This window comes from Anguilla rostrata, chromosome 11, assembly GCF_018555375.3.
Source record: "Anguilla rostrata isolate EN2019 chromosome 11, ASM1855537v3, whole genome shotgun sequence".
Classification (NCBI taxonomy): Eukaryota; Metazoa; Chordata; class Actinopteri; order Anguilliformes; family Anguillidae; genus Anguilla; species Anguilla rostrata.
Window position 1 is genome coordinate 15,576,581 of NC_057943.1, and position 22,170 is coordinate 15,598,750.

At 40.2% G+C, this 22,170-nt stretch overlaps 1 protein-coding gene across 5 annotated transcripts; it reads right to left on the bottom strand.

Annotated features, from left to right (window-relative positions):
- Positions 1-5,533: 5,533 nt before the first annotated feature.
- Positions 5,534-9,495, bottom strand: LOC135234072 (G2/M phase-specific E3 ubiquitin-protein ligase). Of its 5 annotated transcripts, none has more exons than XM_064298216.1 (7): positions 9,399-9,475; positions 8,189-8,287; positions 7,665-7,978; positions 7,243-7,424; positions 6,836-7,005; positions 6,436-6,650; positions 5,534-6,293 (listed from the first exon to the last, which is right to left on the bottom strand). In XM_064298216.1, the coding sequence occupies exons 3-7, from the start codon at positions 7,969-7,971 to the stop codon at positions 6,058-6,060; spliced, it is 1,110 nt and encodes a 369-aa protein (XP_064154286.1). In that variant the 5' UTR covers positions 7,972-7,978; positions 8,189-8,287; positions 9,399-9,475; the 3' UTR covers positions 5,534-6,057. The 5 variants fall into 5 exon arrangements, with proteins under 5 accessions (XP_064154286.1, XP_064154288.1, XP_064154289.1 ...); XM_064298218.1 differs by having other exon boundaries at positions 8,189-8,283; positions 9,395-9,470; XM_064298219.1 differs by lacking the exon at positions 8,189-8,287 and having other exon boundaries at positions 9,399-9,495.
- Between the last annotated feature and the right edge of the window lie 12,675 nt (positions 9,496-22,170).

Below are 22,170 nucleotides of genomic sequence, written 5' to 3' on the forward strand. Positions count from 1 at the left end.
ACTGCACCTCTGTGCCACTCCAGAATGGAAACCACAGTGTGCCCTGAGCAGCAGTGCCCCTGAATACAAAAAGAGCAAATGTTAAAAATTTTACCCACTGCATTTCTGGAAGAAAGCTGGGGCACATCTTTTAAGCCTTATTTGAATCACTTAATTAATGCAGGCCAAAACAGCCTCTGGATCAATGTCATTAGCCTTTAGAGGGAAGTTTAGTGGCAGCTAATTCTAATTAAAAACAGATATAAAACTAAAGCAGTTCAATGATGAGAATTGGTAATTGAAAAGGTGGAGACATCTGCTTCTTTCTTCTGATGCTGCTTTGTAAGATGTATAATCAGTGTTTGAACCTGTTATTATCACGGGAATAGGTTATGCACTGCAAACACAAAAAAACAATTTTTCTGTTTTTAGCTATTTTCCATAATTCATCTTTCTTCTGCTGAATCTTGTGCATGGACCAGAATCCAAATTTCCCCACGCCATTGCTGACTTCCCCTCTAAAGCCCCACAGGGTGATGCACTTGGGGCGGTGCAATTAATGTCACCACGAGTAGGGGGGTTTCAGTCAAAAGGCTTTTACCGCCTTGACTTTTTACGCAAGAGTGACTCCTCTGGTTCCAGACCTGCAGTCAGCTCTGGAAGCAGTACAGTCCTCCGGCACAGACTGTGCAGTGCAGCCCATCTGATTGGTTGCAGTGTATAAAGAAGCAATGGCTAGCAGCACAAGCTTCAGAGGGTCTGTGTGCTAATCCGTGCTCTTGCAAATTGATGGAGGATGCAGCTGCAACAGGGCAGGTTGAAAATATTATTGGGCATCCCAAATAAGGGAAAAAATAAAACATTTTAAAAAATGATGCTTGGTGTTGTTGTGTTTTTTTTTTTGGTTTGTAGTCTTCGCCATGTACAGAAGCAGGCAGGGAGATTAGGGGTTTTGTAATTCCCCCCAGGAATCGTTCAAGCATGAAATAATCTTCAAATGCCAATCAAAGGGCTTTCTCCAATCCGTGAGAGCAGGGTGGAGACAGGGGTGGGGCTTAGGGGCAGGTGGCTTCTATCAATGAAAGGAAACATCAAGCTGATTTAAGAATTTTAAAACCCTCACAAAATACCTCTAACCCTATGCATCTGAGGCTCTTTATGGTTGCTGCTGATGAGTCTCCTTCTCAAGTAGAATTGCTCAAATCACCACTCTGGTTCTGCTGTATTGTGTTCATAATTGTAATCCTTAGCCTCAATGAATGAGCTTGTTATGTTTGTTAATTAAAAATGAAATCAATTTTTTTTCCCTTTAACTGGCAGTAGGCTGAGATGTTATTTTGTGAAAAACAGGCACTCTTGTTTGAATCAGTCATGCGTTGGCTTTCTTTCACCACACAAATGAACAAATTTACAAACTAACATGAGTCCTGATTGCTGGGCAACTGTGGTGGTTTTTTTTAATTTGCTAAATGCTTGCCATTATACAACCTCTATAGACGTAAAGCTGAAAATGGGAGGGAGTCACAAATGGATTAAGTACAGTTTGCCTGGCCTTATGCTGGCAATTGGCATACGCTTAATTTGATTTTTAATTAACTCTGATTTCTTGGAGCACTTACAGATGAGAGATTTGCAGACTTTTCTGAAACTAATATAATCTCTTTTTTTTCCAGAAAAAGAAATATTTTGCCTATGAATGAAAAGGAATACTTTCTTAAACAATTCAGAAAACCTAAAAATGTGCTTTCATTGATAATACAACCTGTTCATAGACGAGAATTCTTTACTGGACCAATTTAGTTTAGTTAACATTGTTCTTAAGGGTACAACACATTATTCAGTGTACAACAGTCCTGACAAGAATTGAAATATGTGACCTTCGGGTAAAGAATTTATAGCTGATGTGTCATCTTCATTCTGTGGTTCATTCCTCTTGTATCCTCTTCAGATGAAAACAATTGACTATTTCTACCATGTCCACCATCTGTGTCTGGGTTAAGGGTGGTGTCTGATCCTGGATGGCTGCTTGATCTCTCATGCTCCTCTCTGGCTTTTGTTTTTGTTGCTTCCTCCCTTGGCCTGGAGCTAAGGGGCATTGAATGTGAATATATTAAGGTTGGCAGAAGAAGGCCTTTGAATGCAAGACCTTCAAATAAAGTATTACTCTGGTTAAACTTTGTAAAAATGCCAGTATATATTTCACATTATTTTACTTTCCAGTCATTTTACCTGAGATGACTTACCTTTACATCTGGGGCAGCATCTCTCTAATGGGCACAAATGCAATGAGAAATTTGAGAGTTGAACCTACAACCCTCTGATCAGTGTAATTTCAGTTGCTTAATGCTTAACAGTGCAATTTATTGCATTTCTGTGAGACCCCTGTTGGTGTATATCAATAACTGTACGAAATGAGTATCGTACCTTATCAAACCTGTGTTTTTTAGTTGTTCCAATGACCTTTATATGTAATTTAGTATGTTGTTTTGGATAAAAGCGTCTTCTAAATAAATGTAATGTAATGTATTACTTTTTCTGAAAAACAAAATCAAGCCAATCAAAGAAGACATTGGAAGACCCCTTGCCCTAGCTGTTGTGAAACCATGTTTTACATTGTCCCCGCATTGTTTATCTGAGTAAGGCAAAGTTATTCTGGGGAAGATTCTCCAGCATTACCTGCAAATGTGAAAAAGGAAACAAAATGCAAAATAGGGGTAAGCCATCCTGACAGGGAACCTTCAGCCCAGCTGTGTTCAGACCTTTATCTCTGACAGAACACTGCTGTGATCCCAGAGTGTCAGGCAGCCCCATTTGTGAATATGTGTTCAGTAGGGCATTCTGGTGCAATGAGGGTAAGGCAAAGCACATCATACAGAAGACTGCAGCTGTCAGCGGCTACATGTGCTGACCTGATGCAGAGAAGGGAAGGTGTGAATGCCAAACATGACCAGTGAGAGGTCATTACATTTCATCAGGGAAGGTTCCCCACGGGGAAGGGAAGATGATTTTCCGCACACACAGATGTGCATACACACTCACACACACACACGTACACAACTAGGCACACACACACATACAAAAATACACACAGATACACACACACACGCACACACACACATACACGCACACACACACACACACACATTTCCCTCTGGTTGTGCCAATATGGGGGCTGGTTTCTCTAAGAGTAATTGAAACCTATTCGTGTTTTGTGTCCCATGATTTGCTGGTCCTCCCCAGAGGATCTGCCGGTACGGCTTGTGATCTGCCTTTCTGTGCCACTGCCTGTTTGCAGGGCTGACTGAGGGAAAACAAAGCCTCACACAAGCTCCAAGGCACCTGCAAATCAGAGCTGACTGATCACCTGGCCTGAATTGAAATAAACTGGTGTGCTTCTTATGATAGCTGAACTCTTGGTTTCTTGAAAATATTATCTATTATCAAGTTGGACACCTGGTGGTGCTATAGAACTCAGTCCAAAATTCACAATTATCTGAGAGCCACAAAATTAGGTAAAAAAAAGGTACCTCTTCTCATAAGGAACAAATTTGCTTCAAGGGACAATAAAGACAAATTAAAATAGGTGTGGCTTTTCACAAACACACGCATAAATTCCAAACTATTTGACTCGACACAACATAATTTAAACCATTAACCCAATGAAAACATACTGGGTGCTGTAGAGATATAAGAATGATATTTAAAAAATCACAAAAATCACTATTCCTTTTTACAACATTACATTCATTTAGCAGACGCTTTTATTCAAAGTGACTTACAAGTGAGGAACAACACTCAAGCTACAGTATAGTAGGAGACCTAGGAGTAAGGACTAAGGACTAAGTCTATTCAATAAGGCAATGTGCAAGGAGATCAGGTAAAGATCTCCTTGAGAACAAGTCCTTTGCAGAGACTTCAAACTTGATACACTGAACAATGCCCTCATTCGAAATATACTTTAGATTTTGTCCCATCATCTTGAATTGGCACCATTTTGGGTTATATTTACTCATCAATTACTTTATGAATTCTAGGTGAACCCCTTGGCTAATTCTTATGAAACGTGGAATTTTGCTAAGTGCGTCTCTTATATCCCCATTACTAAATTTGGTGGTGATTGGCCACTTAAAGGCGCTATACCCCCCAATTGAAATTACAATTTTTAAGCAATCACATGAAATATTGTGCATGTGACAGAGGCTTTTCACATGAATGCCTTTAAATCTAAAATCATTTCATGAAATGTCACACAACTTGGTACAAAAGTTCACACATCATCAGAATATCACTTAATTGATCTGAGGCTATATCACTCATGTGTCATCCAAGATGCTGTCTTTGGATTTTGTTGGACCACTATAGCTGACATTTTAGGTGTTACTGTTAGAACCTTGTTCAATCATAGAATGCACTTAGGATTTGGAGACTATGGTGGGTATACCCCTCTGACTGATGCAGAGCTTGACCACAATATAGAAAATGCTCTGTCGTCTACCCTACTCCGGAGAAACATATATTCAAGGCAGTTGAGAGGAAGGGGAATTAGAGTTCAACGATGGAGGATCCGTGAACGATTAAGACATATTGATCCAGTTGGAAGGACCCAGAGAGGACGGAGAGCAATAAGAAGAGTGTTCCATGTTAATGCACCTAATGAACTATGATAAGTTCAAAGTGTTTCTCTTTGTAATGTATCTGTCAGTCTAATTTGAAAAATCTTGTAACATGAATCATATTTCTACATAGGCATCATAAACTTGCCAGCTGGGGTCTTGTCCTTCATGGCTGTGTGGACGGCTTCAGCAGCTGCATCACTTATTTGACATGCTGCAATAACTTTAGGTCCTTGACTGCTTTGGAACTTTTCAGAGGTGCTGTGGAGAGATTTGGACTGCCAAATCTTTATGATTCAACAGAGGACTGAACCATGGTAGTTTCCTGGTTGGACAGTGTACACAATCAAAGAATAGAGAGACTATGGGCAGAGGTCAACAGAGTCCTCTGCATATTTCAAGGATTTGTTTGTTTTCATGGAAAGTGAGGGGATTTTACAAAACAACAATCCTAATCGCATTAGAGCTTTACATTATGTCTTTCTACCAAGGATCAACAGAGCGTTAAATGAATTTATAAATCAGTGGAACAATCACGGCCTCAGCACAGAGCGCAATATGACTCTCATTCAACTGTGGACAATTGGCAGGAATCAACATGTAGGACCAGCAGTCTTCTCAAGTGGAAGGGAATGCATGCAGCAACACATTGATCACGTGTTGCATGTGCTACAGAATATAAGACCATTGACAAATGATGGAAACCACGGTATAGAACACTTCCTCTTAGCTTGCAACCTTCTGAATGAAGCAGGTGTGTGACAAAAAAACAAAACAGAATTTGAGTTCTGAATAATCAAGGACCAAGGCTCTTCATGAGGGTATACTGGGATTGATCTAGCCTCACCCTTGACCATATCCACAATTTATAGAGGCATATGCATCTTTAGAGACAAAGTGATCGTGTTGTAGAACCTCATTAACATAAATTGATAAAACACTTGTTTTAACTTGTTTTATTAACTTTTTTTACTTGGAGGACATCCATGTTCCTTGTGGAGATCTTACTGGAAAACAACATGTCAAATTGAAATTTGTACTTCAGAAAATAACCATCTAGATATTTGAGTTATTCAACATTTGTACACATTTGAACATTGATACTAACAGTAACAAAGATTGAGATTTCACTCAAAGAGAAAAACAAAAAAACATTCTAGGCACACAAACACATGCACACCAATAACTGTACCAATGACAAAATGTTAGTAAATGTTCTGTATTTCTGTGTAGTGACCAAACGTAGTTAAAGTTAAGGAAAAAGTTCAATCTCCACAACAGAATGAAAGAAGCTTTAAACTTTAGGCATCTAAATCAACTAGCTAAACCACTCATATATATATATATATATATTAAGCAGCAGTTACACTTTGAAGCTAGTACTGACTACATTTTTTCCTCCAAAATAAAAGTCAGTACTGTATGATTCGCAGACAGCCGTACGGAACAACAACAGAGGAAGGGTCTAGGCCATTCCAAATCCAGAGGAATTTTTTATGCCAAAGTCCATGTCATTTTTGAACTCCTCATATGTGTCCTTGACTGGAACTCTGATAACGTTGTCACTCGTGTTGGCTGTAGGGAATTTGCTGTCTGCGAGAAACTCCACAGATGGTTCAGGAGAGAAGCCCAGAGCTGGAGGAGTCTCACATCCAGTGGCAAAGATAAGGATCTCCTCAAGTGTAACTGCTTGCATATCAACTGGAAGACAGAAATCCACAAAAAGAAAGAATAAGAAAGACAGATGCAAGTCAGCAAATGTGACCCAAAGAGTGTTAATCTAAGCCTGATTATGCAAAATATATTACAAACATTCCCGAGCAAGTTCATTAATATTCCTTACATTCTGCATCCTGGAGGTAGTCTCTCCAAAATCCCAAAGTTCTGCACTCCCACTCAAACCTGTTGCTCCCCTTTTCTGAGAGGCGACATTTGAAGAGCGATTCCAGGTCAACTGCTGACAATTTCTTTGTAGGTTTAAAAAAAAATGTTTTCATTTTCTGAGGATGTTGCTGAAGAGCTTCTAGAACCCCAAGACTGGCAAGTCCTTCTTTGAATCTTAAAAAGGTCAAACAAAACCCAGCTGAATAACTATCAACATTTACATACATTCATTTCTTCCTTATCAACCAATGTTAGATTCAAGAAATAAAACTGAATAAGGTAGACATGGCTAAAAAAATCTCACATTAACATACTGTAAACAAATAAGAACATTTTCAATGTTGGAGGTGAACTTTTACCTCTCAAAAGGTGTTCTCGTCCTCTGCAAGACATACCAATGCGCCAAATCCTTGGACACATCATCTTTGTTCGACAAAGTAATTCTCTTAGAGCACCCTGACAGACTAAACAAATGCTCTGTCTCTCTCACTGCCTCCATCAACTGAGCTTCATTTTCTGACTCTCTGAGCTAAAACAAAAATGAGTTTGTTTGAATATGGATATTTCATAAGCAGGCTTAACCATTCATTTAGCACAACCTGACAAGGTTATTCTGCAAATTTGCTCTGTGACCAAAATATTTAAATGCATTTTAGCTATATGACATTAGATCATCTAAAGATCATTCAAAGTCTAGATGCAAAGTAAAAGACATTGGAAAACATCAGGGGATATTAATACTACTCAAAATGCAACTTAAAGGTACCTCCTTCAAGGCTGACTGGGTATCCATATCTGCAATGTCCTCAACCGTTACCTCCACTGTCTGTGGGCCCTTAATGAGTGCTTGAACCAGTTTCTCTGAAAGGAAGCATGGCGTTTGTCCACCATGTACAATGGACATTGCCATTAGCTGACCAGCACGATAGTATGCATCTGTCCTGGTTGCTGTGGAAGGAGAAAGAGACATCATAGTATCTTTCTACTGATTTTCAAGATAAATAAAGTGCAGTGTCACATCTTACCCGACACAAGAGAATGCAAAGAGTATAGCAGATTACAAAATTGTGAAAATAAAGTAATCATCATCTCAATTTTTCTTCAAATTATCGCAAAGATCACATTAGGCTTGCTTAATATGCTCATTTTCTTTTACCAAGGATTTTGATTACAATATACTGATGTCACCTGTCATGTTGCAGCCAAGAAACTTGCTGTTAGATGGCCCCTCAAGCATGCCACTTGTATCTTTAAGCTCTTGTAAGCATAAACGGAAAAATTCACGTTTTGGGCCACCAAGGTCAACTGCCCCCTCAGAAAGACCATCATCATCTGTAAATTTTATATCCAGCCTTTTTTCAGGTGAGAAATTTGGTCTTTCCATTGTCCTGAGGGTGGAATCCCAAACTCTTTTTCGGATAATGTTGAATCGGACCACATGCTCCTCATTTATTTTAGCCCGAAGACCCCCAATAATATCGTCAATTGAGGCCATCCCATCACTGTCAAAAGAATGTACTCATAAAGCAGCCATTTATATACAAAAATACACTTTGAAAGCCTGGCCATGTTGAAACTCCTGTTTAGATGAACATTCACATGTTTCATATCACATAATCTTTATTTTATTCTCTAGGTCTTTTCTCTTTTCATTCCATCTAGTGCTGAATTCTACTGCTGACTTTACGTGACCATTTTCAAATAGCCACGACCTTCTGGCACGTCTTGGTACAAATGAGGTGGTTGGATCCGGAAGGAGAATGACCTCCTTGGCAAACAAGTGAGCATCTCTTGGACATTTCTTCTGCTGTCTGCTTAAATGAAATTAAAAAATAAAAACCTTTAGTTTTACGCTGTAAACATTGTACTGTTAAGCAGAGTTACTAGAACTAGAATTACCCCTATGCATCTAGTGCTTCTTCATTACACAGTAAATCACAACAGACAATACAAATTACTGTTCAATTCTTGATCACTGACAACTGACACAGTAATCATTGATCAATTGACACAATTCTCGTTATTACCACGGCTATTAGACTACATTTTTAAAAAGCTTGGTGGGGTTTTGTGCGCACACAGGTAGGGCTGTAACGGTAACCGCAACACTGCAACACCGCGGTGGTGTCAAGAACTCGCGGGTTGATGCCAAATAACCGCACTCCCGCAGTTGTCAATTATTTCTATTATTTGTTTTCCACTTCTTTGCTAAATAAATGTATGTTTCAATCTGCACAATAAACTCTTATTCTAATGAAAACAACGCTTCAACAATAATTTAATTTCCTTCTCAGACATCTCGTTGCATCCTCGCGCTTCTTGAAAGCCACAACAGCTTCAGGGGCTGCACAAGCCACTGCTGGCGGAGCTAGCCGACAGATAGTGGTGGTTGAGACGTTTGCTCGAGTTACTAAGTATGCGTACAGCAGCAATCGACATCAAAGTCCAACAGACTCCGTCACTTGCTTTCTCGTATCAGAAATGGCTCCGTTTCCTATGGTACAGAAGCCTGCTTTCAAGTCCATGCTCCAAAACTTCGACAGTTTGAGATAAATGATATTTAAAGGAAAAGTTTTGCGCCCCACCAATTTTCCATATTCGTATCGCACTCTAGTCTGAGTTGGCCTGCTTGGGAACGGCTAAAAACACGAAAACACTTGAAGATGGCTAGCGACAGAGCGCCTGCCATGAGAGTTCCACCAAACATAAGCCCTACCACTCTTAGAAAAAAAAAATCATTCATGTGTGTGAATGCTTCGCCTTTGTGATATAATCAAGATAACAGTCAAAAACACGTTTGAAAACACTGTCATCGCTCATTTTAAACTAAAAGAGGAAACGCATCTAGCTAGCTAACTTAGCCAAGCACCTCAAACACGTGTAGACCTCTTCCTCCATACTTTGGTGTGCGCTGGAACTTGCCATTGGGCCACAACACCGTCTTCTGTCGCTCCTGTGGCTCGCTGGTTAAGAGACTACTATTTCTCTAGCTCTTTGGGCCATTCCCTGTGCATTTTGGCGCCCCGACTTGAAAGGTCCTAATGCCAAGAAAATGAGGACCCCTTAATGAAGCCCGAATTATTGCCTCATTCACATTTAAATTATTTAACGTTTTTGTTTGATTATATATATATATATATATATATATATATATATATATATATAATATATATATATATATATATATAACCATATAATATATATATATACGTATACACTCACACAGACACACACACCTGTAAGGCATTTAAATATATTAAATGAAGTAACATGTTCAAGATGGTTCCTTACTCTGGGTAATGATGGCAGACTGCATTCGACACCCCAAGATGGGTTGAATTGCCTGTTGAAGTCATTATGCTTAATCTAATTATGTGCACTGACAGCAAAAACCATCTTTCTGCTTTTAGTGGAGGAGAAATTGATTTGTATTTACAGTAGGCAACATCTCAGGCCCTGTCATCCTGCATTTACCTGCCCATTAAGGCCTTTAGTTGCCCTTTCTCACATTGGTCTAACCACTTGAAACAGCTGCAAATGTGATATCACATAATTGCACCTATAATGAGAGAATTGTTCATTCCATTCTCCGCCAAAGCTCAAATTTCTTTGTCTTTCTTGGCATGAGACACAGTATTAGTCAATTTCACCTTTGTGCCACTTGCCTCAGTTTTACTGATTACATCTGATATTCAATTTTTAAAGCAATTATTGCACGTATGAATTGATATATTTCTCTCACTCCATAGAGGGCTGAATTGGAAATGAGTGCCAGTGAACAGTGGCTGAAAAATGCCAGTGTGTGGTTGTAATTACCCGCGGACACAAATACCATATTACTTGTTCCTAAAGACTCAGCACAGGAGCCACTGTGTCCAGAATAGCAACCAGATTCAGATATCTTTTCTGCCAAGGGAGTGAGATGCTGCTTCTTCACAAGAGTAGCACGCACATGCTAAAAAGGGGTGCTGAAGATGCCTCTGGCCATAGCGAACCGTAAGCCCACTTGACGGGCCTGAAATCACAGTCCAGTCAGTGGCCTCCAGCTGGCACATTAAAACTGTTTCATCTCCTGTCCTCTTGCAGGAGGCACCAGCAGAGAGGTTTTGTGGCACTGACACACACACACACACACACACACGCACACGCACACACACGTGCACACACACACACACACACACACACATCCACACACACACTGCACCATACCTTCAACCACCATGTCAATTCCAGAAGCGACTGTTTGAAGTTCTGGATGAGAGAGGAGGCTGGAAACCTAGAGCTGAGAAAATTGTACTCTGATTTCTCATAATCCCTTGGTTAAAAATGCACCTCCTTTAGAAATATTTTAAATTTCTCATTCTTTAAATTCAGCTGGCCATGTGGTGGTTCTCATGGCATTGGACTTTACATGGACATGGGGCTTAAAAACTGATTTACCTAACAGTTTGTATATAGTATGTTTTCATTTTCCTCATGTAGCGTTTATCAGTACAGCTGATTGTCCAAACCCAGCTGCTGGCTAATCAGGGTCAGCATCTCCATGGGAATTGCTGGAATGTAGGAGTGTGGTTGGGAAGTTCTGGGGACAGTGTTTCCAGCATTATAAGAACCTGGAGTAGCAGTAGGTGCACAATGTGTAGATGATTCAGTCCAGGCTTAACTGAAATGGTGACAGAAACAGTAAGTAGGGCAATGGTTGGTTAGACCAGAGGGTCATGGATTTGAATTTAGGCCAAAAACACTAAATCACGGGGCTGCACCTCTCATAACCCAAATACTTGCATATCTAACTCCAAATCAGTGTACAACTCTCTTATTGTATTCACAGATATATTTAGACCAATGTATATACTATTTGTGTGTATGATAATTGTGTGTCTATTATTGCGTATGGCATCTATATAGTTTGTGGAACCTGTAATTTTTTGCTGTATTGCTGTATGTACATAAGACTGTATAATTATTCATATATTCATGAATATGTATATCATTATCGTATTATCGTATTTTATACTCTTTCATGTTTTTCTGAACAATATAAAGTGCAGTCCACAAGTTACTTTTGGTCCTCTGGAATGCTGATACAAAAAGGAGCAATAATTCTTATACAGACTTAAATACTTACAGACTATATTGTATGGTTTTGGGTGACTTTTTTACTGGCACGGACTGGAAAGCTTGCTTCAAACGAGAAATGTTTGTAAAGAAAATAACTTATGCTTTATGTAGATACATTTCTTCTAATAATTATATATTTTATTTAAGAAGTAGGAAAAAACTTTGAATGTATTTCCATTACATTACATTACAGGCATTTAGCAGACGCTCTTATCCAGAGCGACTTACAACAAGTGCATTGGTTCACGATGTAGAGGTGCAAAAGAAACACTAGAGTGAAGTAAGGATCGTAGTGCCAGAAGTGACCACATCGATCAGGACTCCAACCATGTAGAGTAAGCTGTTCAGCTTCCAACCAAGAATCCTACCAAGTACAAACTAGCACTTTTGCCTAATCAGACAAAAACAACAATCCTGCCAAATACACTAACGTAATCATATTATCCTAACTAGGTACAGTGAGCTAAACTATAGAATATGGAGGGGTGGGGAGAGGTGCAGCCTGAAGAGATGAGTCTTCAGTCTGCGTTTGAAGGTGGTAAGATTCTCTGCTGTTCTGACCGCCACAGGGAGGTCATTCCACCAGCGAGGGGCCAGGACAGACAGCAGGCGGGAGTGGGAATTACAGACGCGAAGAGGCGGAGGTGCCAAGCGTCCAGAGGTGGCAGAACGGAGAGGTCTGGCTGGTGTGTAGGGTCTGATGATCCTCTGGTATTTCCAATACTGAGACCAGTCCAAATACTGTGACCTTATGTATTTGTTGTTTACAATCAGTGTTTTCTGGGTGCTGTGATTTAATTGTATTGTATGTTCACAGATATTTGAGGCATGTTTAGAAATAGCAGGCTGCCCTGCTTTAATTAAAAACGCAGCTGGCTTATTAACAGACAATTAAAGCTGACAAGAAAAGGTGAGTGAAATACAATCAAGCTACTGTTATGTTTTGTGCATAAATGTCGTAGGTGTTAGACTTGTGGAATGTGCTTATCACCAATGTGGTCCTTAAACCGTCTGCTAAAAGAACATACTGGGCTGGAAGTCTTGTCAGTCACTAGAAGGTTAACATATTATCACAAAAGAAGCAGATGTATTTATTTTTGATAACAATTCTGATAACATATTGTCATAAACATAACATAAAGTATTATTATTTGCTCTTTGGTCATACTGAAAATTGCTGAAAAATTTGACATCATTAACCTTGACATCAGATTTTACCTCAAGGTTTGACTTAAAATTGAACAGTTGCATGTTTAGTAACAGAAAGTAACATTTTTGACCATTTCATTGTACATTAAGAAGAATAAGAAGAAGAAGGAAAAAACGCAAAATCCCCCATACCTCCCATCCCAATTAAAGATGACAGCAGTCTCAAACTCTGGACATTACACCCAAATAAAAAAAGGCTTTAATTCCACATATCTAAGCTTGAAAGCTATTTAATTAATGCTAGCTGATGGTAGGCCTATTTACCGATTGATCATGCATCTGTTCTGCCACCACTGGGAGTGTCACTGGCAGCAACAGTTGGGCAGGACGCAAAGGGAGGGTAAGCACTGCACCATGCACCAGGGCTAGCTTTTTAGCAAAACCACACTGTTTTTGTAGATAGTTGGTGAAGCTCATGAAAATGTGAACTGAAAATATTAACTATTGGGGTTATTGCAATATTGCAGTGCTGATGAACCTGCAGAAATTAAACCCATTTCTTCATTTTTTGGAAAAGAAAAAAAAGCTCATGGGTGCACAGGCCTGTTCTGATCATTTCTACACCTTGGCATTTTACATTTTAAAGAATATTCCTTGTCCAAATAATTTGTATGCAATCCATTTTAAATATTGTGTTATGTTATATTTTCTTCTTCACTCCTTTCCTCTCTAAGACATACATTGGGCATATATCAGTTCAATAAATCTGAGCAGAGGGGTGGATTCTTGATTTACTCTGACACAGATTGCTGAACCTGTTAACTGTTCAGCATCAGAGGGTACAGGAAAACATATTTCCAGTTATTATTAATCTAAATGAGAATATCCCTGTACCCTCCTAATGTATACACTCCACACCTTCTACCCAAATTCTGTCTGAATGTGTTTGCCATTTTGTTTTCATCTTCTCCAGACAACTTTGCTGACTCCTTTGTGGACCACGGGAAGCGTCTCTGAAATGCATGAATAACTAGATAAAGTGTATCATTTTCTCCAGGAAAATGGAAGCACGGACTGGGCCCTGAATGCTGATAGATCCGAGACAGCTGGAACGTAAGCAGTGGCGACGGAGGGTTATTATAATGGAGAATATGAAATGAACGGAGGGACATTTCATCCCACTTATACATCGATACGAATTTAGCCTGAAGAGTGGAGATTAAGGAAGGCATAAACAGGGGGGAGCGCAGTTCTGAACCCGCACACGTAAGGAGAGCTGACGTGGCTCAGACCGTCACTCCTCCTGAATCGTGTGGGGAAAGCATCAGACGCATAAACGTATTTGCTCAATGTGCTGTCCGTACATTTGACGCTTCAAAAGGCATTTTCAAATATATTGTGTAATGAATGAACATATAAATTGTCTGGAAGAACATATTTACAATATTTCTGCTGAAAATAAGTGTTACTTCAATGGCACAAAGGTTTCTACATTGTAAAAAAACACAGATATGCTATTCTCGTGTATATCTTTTCAAAGTCTTGTAAAAAGCTTTGTGAACATTAAACCCTGGTAAAGTCCTTGGTTGGACCTATTAAGTATACACGTAAATGGCTCTTGTGAAGCTAAGTAAAACATTCTTAGTGGGTCACTCTCCCCTGATTGTAATGCTTTCAGAAATCAATCCTCTGTGCCTTTTAAAGGTATTACTTTTTCCACAAGGGTATTTGGCTGCCATTTTCATGGGGCTTGCGTACATGGGGTGTCGTGAAATAATAACCTCAGATACACTAGTGAACCTGGGATCTGTGCAGGTCTGCTGAGTGTAATGTAACCATCAGCATGATATCATCAAGTCATTAACCTAGGATTAGCCCTAAAGGCCAGAGGTCAGGGGTCAAAGGGTGATAGAGAGATGATCCTCTTGGAGAAGCTGGTACAGCCAGCTTGAAATTTAATAGGACCGTCTAATCTGTATCAAATACATACACCCCAGTTTCAAAAGACTTAATGTACAGGCTGGCTCTCCAGGGTCTGGTAAAAATAAAAAAAGCTTTGGATTTCAGGGAATTTATAGCTTTATTATGGTACTGCATGCATTAAAATTCATAGAGGACAATATTTTTGTAAAAGTTGGGACTTGTTTTTTTAATTCCATTTTAAATAAAGTTTGGTATAAAGTTACATCTTTTTTCACGACAACAGAAATGTCAACATTTTGTGAGCTCAGTAAACCCACCACGAATCATCTTTTTTGCAGAGCGACTTCTTAATCTGGTTTGAAGAGCAGTAAAATGAGAGAATTTTTAAATTAGGTGCACACTGTACACATTTTGCCACGTATAGATTAAATGTCAGCTGAGCCGCAACTTTATAGATCATCGTACGTAAAGGGCCATAAAGTAAGGGCCTGCTTTCCTTGGCCCCCTCCCTCCACTCCCCTGCCCACTTCCCCAGAGGAATCCAGTATGGATTGAGAGTTGCGCAGGATTTGTTTTATGAGGGTAATTGACGTTGTGGAGAGGAGAAGAGGGGCAAAGTAGGCATGAAATTGCGCGGGGATCAGATCCGTATCGTCGCTCGCGAGAGGCTGTCTCTCCCTGCCAGTCCTCGCCGGGCCAGGATTAGCCCCAGAGCCTGGCTGAGGTACAGTTAAGAGGCAATTTTATTCTCTATTAACCCAATCAATGGAAGGTCCCCATATCCCATTAGAGCGAAGTTTAGGAGAAAGAGACGCTGGTGGAAAAGGCAATAAAGATGTTTTTATGTTCATTAGAGCAGACAGGCCTCACGCTGAAGGGGGTGGGGGTGGGGGTGGGGGCAAGGGAAGCAGAGGAGAGAAGGTGTGGCACCTCGTGTGGGGATCGTGTTTCAGGGCGAGATCCATAGAAGATCCCAATCAATTAAAAAAAAAAAAAAAGTTGGGACTTGTTTTTTTAAATTCCATTTTAAATAAAGTTTGGTGAGCAGTGAATGGATCCATCAGAAATCATGAGTGGGTCTCTCAGAAACAGAATTCTCCTCTGAACTTGGCTGATTGGCTGAAGGCAATGCTGACAGGATGCCTACTGGAAACATTGAACCTACTGCAAACTAGCAGCGGGCAACATTTCACCGTTCCTCTGACCAACACTCACCTCCAAAGGCCAAACAGAGTACGTTGGGTGCACATTGTAGATGTAAATATTTTGATTTATGTACAGTACATAAGGGACAATTTAGATATAAGTGTTGTTGGCCTGGAGGAATTCAAGGTCAGTTACAAAACATCCGTTACAAAACATCTCACATTAAAAAGGGGGTTATTTATCCAACATTTCCACAGCTACTATTGCTTTAGCATTTTGTGGGATAGCTATCAACAGGTACATATCATGCAATATTCTTTGATAAACACTAAAGGACAGAGATTGAAGATTTTAAAATTCAGTATTGTGGAATGTAATATGGCAATATGTGTTGCTATTTGGTCGAAGAAAGGTTCTGGGCAGATGGTGGGGTGAACAGCTGTTTTGCTAGCTTGATCACAGGCTGGGAGACTTGCAGAGGGGGACAGACTTCATCAGAATTCCTCTCCCTGTCTCTTTGAATAAGAAGAGAGAATTGGATGTCAATCCCTAATTAATAAACTCAGCTCCTCTCACTTCATGTTAGGGGAGGGTGAATGGTGAGGGGTGGGGGTGTAGTGGGTTGGGGGGGTGGGGGAGAGCTGATCAATAACTATTGTGCACCACATCAGATGGAAGCCATTCAGATTTATCTGCTAATATCCTTGGAGATAGCCTGTGCCCGACTGGAAATGACAAGACGGTCAAATCCCATTACTTAGTTATTTACTGATTTACATTCTGCTGTTACTCTGGGAACATTTACTGGCTGCTGGGTTGACAAATAAGGAGATTTTTCTGCCTCCCAGAACTGAATCCCCCACCCCTCCCTATCGAAAGCTGTTTCTCAAGAGCTTGTCAAGGTGAAACTGTAAGGGGGGGGGTCGTTGTGCTTCCACAATTTCCCAGAATGCATTTCTCTTCATTGTTCAACCACAGAGCAACAAATTCAATCAGGTTTGCCCACAGCCTATTAGAATGTAGTGTATAAAAACAGAAATGTTAAATTGTGATAGTACAATGACATGTGGGCTACACTGAGTAAAAGATACATTACTTAAACAGCAGCCTTGCTTCTTTCATTTCCTAAAGCCCCTTTTGCACATTGAGACTGAAATGCACTGTAGATGGGATTTGTGGTCCAAAAGCTGCTTTTTTTCTACCATGCAATGTATTACACCAGATAAAATCAGACATAAAACATCCATTAAAAACATTACACATTTCAAAACATGTTAAATCGGTTAGATAATCAGTAAAAAGATGGAATTCAGTGAAATTTTGAACCCAGTGGACATTTACACCATGCATAAGCTCTGGACATACATAATCATTTCCAGCACGGATTCTTTGGATTTTGCTGTTTTGTCTGAAGAGGTAAATTTCTCTAATTACTGTCTACATACCATAATTAATATATCAGATAATGTTGGCTACTTGAGCAACGGGCTCTCCTATTTCCCCACTGTGAACCCAAATCATTTTTGAAGTTTGTATTCCACACTTTAGGTGCTTCATTAGCTATAGAGTTGGACATTTAGTTTGTGCAGCCAACATACACCATTTTAAGCATTCAACAACCATAATACATTAGTAATAGCAAAAAGACAAACAATCCAATAAAAGCTTGAAAGAGAAATAAAATGTTGTGTGAATACCAAAGAAATTTGTTGTTGACAGCTTATTTTCCCATGACAAGCAGGCCATGGGAAAATAAGCTGTGCCTGACAAATCCAGAAAAAGAGGTTTGCGTATTGCAGACCGCCATAGAAGTTACACTCAAGATTCCTGCAGCGCGTGGAACCCATGGCCCATCTACTGGCAATTTAATTTAACCACCTTATCTGAAGTAGGTAGCTTGTCACAGGTGATTTAAATATTTCTTTTAACACTAGATTACTCGATTTCCGAGGTGGAATTGTTTGCATCCTTGTGAAAAAGGTTTTTTTTTTCCCCTGATTTTATCAGTTAGTTTGTGCCCTATCACCACATAGATAATTAGAGATGCTGGCCTTGGAGACTGGTTCGGCACAGTAATAAAGCCACCTCTGTTTTACGTGACCTGGTTGATGGAGAAACAAGCTGTTTACAAAGCATGGTTAGCTTTCTGGCGTGCTGGAAATGTCCAACCTGTTGCCTTCCCTTGCCATGAAGAGGCTGTACACACAAACACACACACACAAGCACACACACACACACGCACACACACACACACACACACACACACACACACACACACACACACACAAACACACACACACACACACACACACACACACACACACACACACACACACACACACACACACACACACACACACACACACACACACACACATACTGTGAAAGGGGACAGAAATGTCACAGTTGAGAAGACCACTCGGGGCTTGCTGAGTCTGATTAAGGTACAATGAGCTGGTAGATCATCTTTTTATTTGCGTGTCTGCTTCTGCAGGGATTTTTCCTCAACCACCTCCCTTAAAATAGTTCAGCCGACCACGGACTTGAGCTGAACTGAAGTGTAAGGCTAATTGTCAAACTCTTACCACAACAGCAGCAATTATGCTGCTTCCGCGTTACGTCCGCATCAATCAGGGGTGCAGTGATTGAGCTCAACGCACGCACTTCGCGAGAAGATCACATTGGTCTCGTGGGAGACATACGCGATTACCCTGCATATGCCTTGGTGATAACATCATTTGCTCAACCACATCCTCAAAATCTATTGCTTCACTCTGCTCACTGGTTGGAGCCCTCGTGAACAGGTTGCTGTGGGGCACGAAACCTCCCGAGCTTTAGTCATTTTGATGGGTGAAAATTCAGGGTCGTTTCAGCTCTGTAGAAAAAGAAGCACATTGGTTCAGGGGTTTGCATATGATTCTTCATGCAGTGCATGCATTCTAAACAAGCTTATCAACCAGCAGCCACAGATTTGCAAACAGCATTTTAATATGACTGTTTACCTGTCATGAATAGACGTGCAATTCATCACAAGGAGAGGGTGGCTGCTGTTCGAATAATAACTTGGTAAATAGCCTATTAATGAGGTCCAGGTAGTCAGAATTTTTTATACGCGCAGTGAAGGCTAATTTGCAGACTCTGACACAAGAGAGTGGTGTTTTGAGAAAGAGAGGACAGAGGACCACTGTGTTGCCCTTTGGCTGGGTCAGGCACATGCACACACACACACACACACACACACAGAAGCACATGCACACACACACACACACACACACACATGCATGCATGCCACACGCAGGGTAAGGAATCATCTTCATGCCATTGATTTCCTCCCTCCTCTACCATCTCCACATTCATCTTCATTACCCATCTGACGCCCATCCCCGCTACGGGTCAGTGTGCTGCTCAATGTGCTGTCCTGCAAGATGTGGTACAGTGAGACACACACATACGCACACACACACTCGCACACACACACACGCACACACGCAGAAGCGCACACACACACACATGCACACACACAAATGCACCCACACACACACACATAAGCACACACACACTAGCATGCATCTGCGCACACACTTGCGCACATGCAGACACGCACACAACATGAATGTAGACACGTTTGAACAGACATAGCCACACAAAAATTCACACCCACACACAATAGCACCATCCACACACACGCACATGCACACACACAAACAAACATACAAACACTCACTTGCATGTACATACGCACACACACAAGCAGATGCAAACATGAATACACATATGCACATACCCACATAAATAGTCACAACTTCTTAAAATAACAGTAGTAATCATAGTTTCATACAGTACAGTGCATACAAATATATAGTACTGACATATTTATTCACACTTTTTATATATTCACAAGGAAATACAATTTTTCCCTTGTGAATGCTTTCACGCATGAATAAATTTTCACGGCAGTAACTCATATGCAGGTCTGTATGCAAATATGCCTAAAAACAAAATACCAGTGCTAAAACATGCTCAAATAAATAACATCTGCTTGTACACAAATACTCAGAGTACTGGCTAACCCACTCCTAGCTATGAGTAGATAATCAGTCAGTATATATTCAGTTCATACATTGCATCCAGAACATTAAATGCTATTTGGGATCATAAACAAGGTTATTCACCACCCTTCTTCACATCTGAATATCAATGACAAAATGGGGAAGGAAAATAGAAAAAGAACAGAATGGTTAAGGAGAGTAAGCGGATGGATGAAACAGCTGACCTGAATAATTGGAGGTACATGCTGATTTGGATTTATTGATGGCTGTAGAGGAAACGGGATTAGCAGGTTGAAGAAATGGCACAGACAGCAGTGTCCAACCTGTTGGTTTTTTCTTTCACCTTAAAAACCGCACCCCATTTAGACTGAAGATACCAGGTAAGATGAGTTAATTGCTTTATCTAATCCATCAAGAACTGAGTGATTCAGCATACCCTGTGACTTTCCAGGCTGAAATTGGGCAATCCCTTGTATGAACGGGTGAATAAAAATTGCTCTCCATAATCCTAGTTTATCTGGCAATATACTGTATGCTGTATACAATTTTCATTGTAAGACAATTAAAAATTGTCAAGTTTTTGTAAATGTACTTGGTCATGGTCCACCTTTCATAGCTGCTACAGTGCTACACACTGATACTTTAAAGTCTATAAGATAACTGAAATATGTGTATGCAGGTTAGAGCTTAAGCATATGTTGTAGAGTCAATTTGAAGGGGTCAGGGTAGAGCAGGGATGGATAAAGAGATTGAACAGAATGTTCTTGAAGGAGGCAAGGTGGGGGCTAGTATGACAGGGGCGGGGTGGACTGGTGTTTGGAGGACATGTGTAAGAGAATGTCTGAATGGGCAACAGCGGAGTGGTTTAAAGACAGTGGACATTGTATTTTCGAAAGCGGGAGACAGCAGAAACATACTTGAAGAGATCAGAGGCAGTCAGTTTGACAAGGTGAGCCAGCGAAGGGAAAGCTTGTCCCCACATGACTTTAAATGGATTGAATTCCACCGGGGATATGGAGTGACCCACTTTTCTCCTCGTTTCTTTTGCTTCTTTGGCCTGGCTAAAAGTTCACACAGGAAAGACCACTGTAGCGTAGCATGTGTAAGGTCTGCCATTATATGAATCACTCGAAGAGGAAGGGACAAATGCGCAGAGCACAGTGCCTTACATTTTTAAAATGGCAACAGCTGCTCCATAATTTTGAACGTCAACGAATGTTTGTCAAAGTACATTTGCTAACTGCTTTCACATCCATGGCAAGAGCCACTCCAACTATTCTGTCTCTGTGCATAATGTAGGCAGTCTTTACTATGCTTGCACTGGTGTGGATCTGATCCAAGTGGGGCAAACACTTCTGGTCTTCCTTAATCTGCAATCAATTCTCAGTTGCAATTAAAGCCACAGCCTAATCTCCTCTGGACCTGCAATCCTTTAGGCGACAGTTTTGTATACAAACCAGGAGTCCGGGGGATATTCCTTTAGTCACAGATTTCATCCCACGCCTCAGGGCTTAAAGGGGAAGACATGTTGATTGGTTTGTTTAGGATGTAGCATGCAACATATATGTGTGTGTGTGTGTGTGTGTGTGTGTGTTTTGGGTGTCTCAGTGGATTTTCAACATACTGAGTGCCAAATGGCAAATTAATAAGCAGCTCCTATGTGTGATCTTGTATAGATGTCTAGATTAAAATACCTTAATAAAAATGTTGCTGGGCTTATATGCTTTTCATAGCTTTACCCTCTTCCAGCTAAGAGGTCTATGAGGCCTACCACTGAGATTCTGATAGGAAGTGAACCTTTTTAATAATAGCCTAAAATCAGACAGAATAAAGCTACAAATATATTAAAACTCAGGTAGAGAGATATTAGAGCATATGATTGATCATTTTCTCTGTCTAATTCTTCATCATTTGGTGTAATGTGTATACATTATATATCACTTTTTAAAATATCTTGCTCTAATGTCTTTTTATTTTGTTGCAATAAGATCCAAAACAAGCAGTTGGATGTCTGAAAATGAAAACTTCTTTCTCTTAAAGTACTGTGCATGCTTCCGTGAACAGAAACTCCTAGTAGTGTGTGTACCATAATATTACACCAGTCGTATTTGCCAGATTGTATTTGCTATTTACTTGAAGTGTTTAACTATTTACTGTGAACTATTAAGTATTTATGTTATGTAAGTACAACTTTAAAAAGTACATTTTAACTGACATCCACTCTTCTTGGGTTTATGGTGTAGTGGTGTAGCTTAGTGGTAGCTACAAATGTTATATCTGGAAATAAAACTGACCTAAGTACCAGA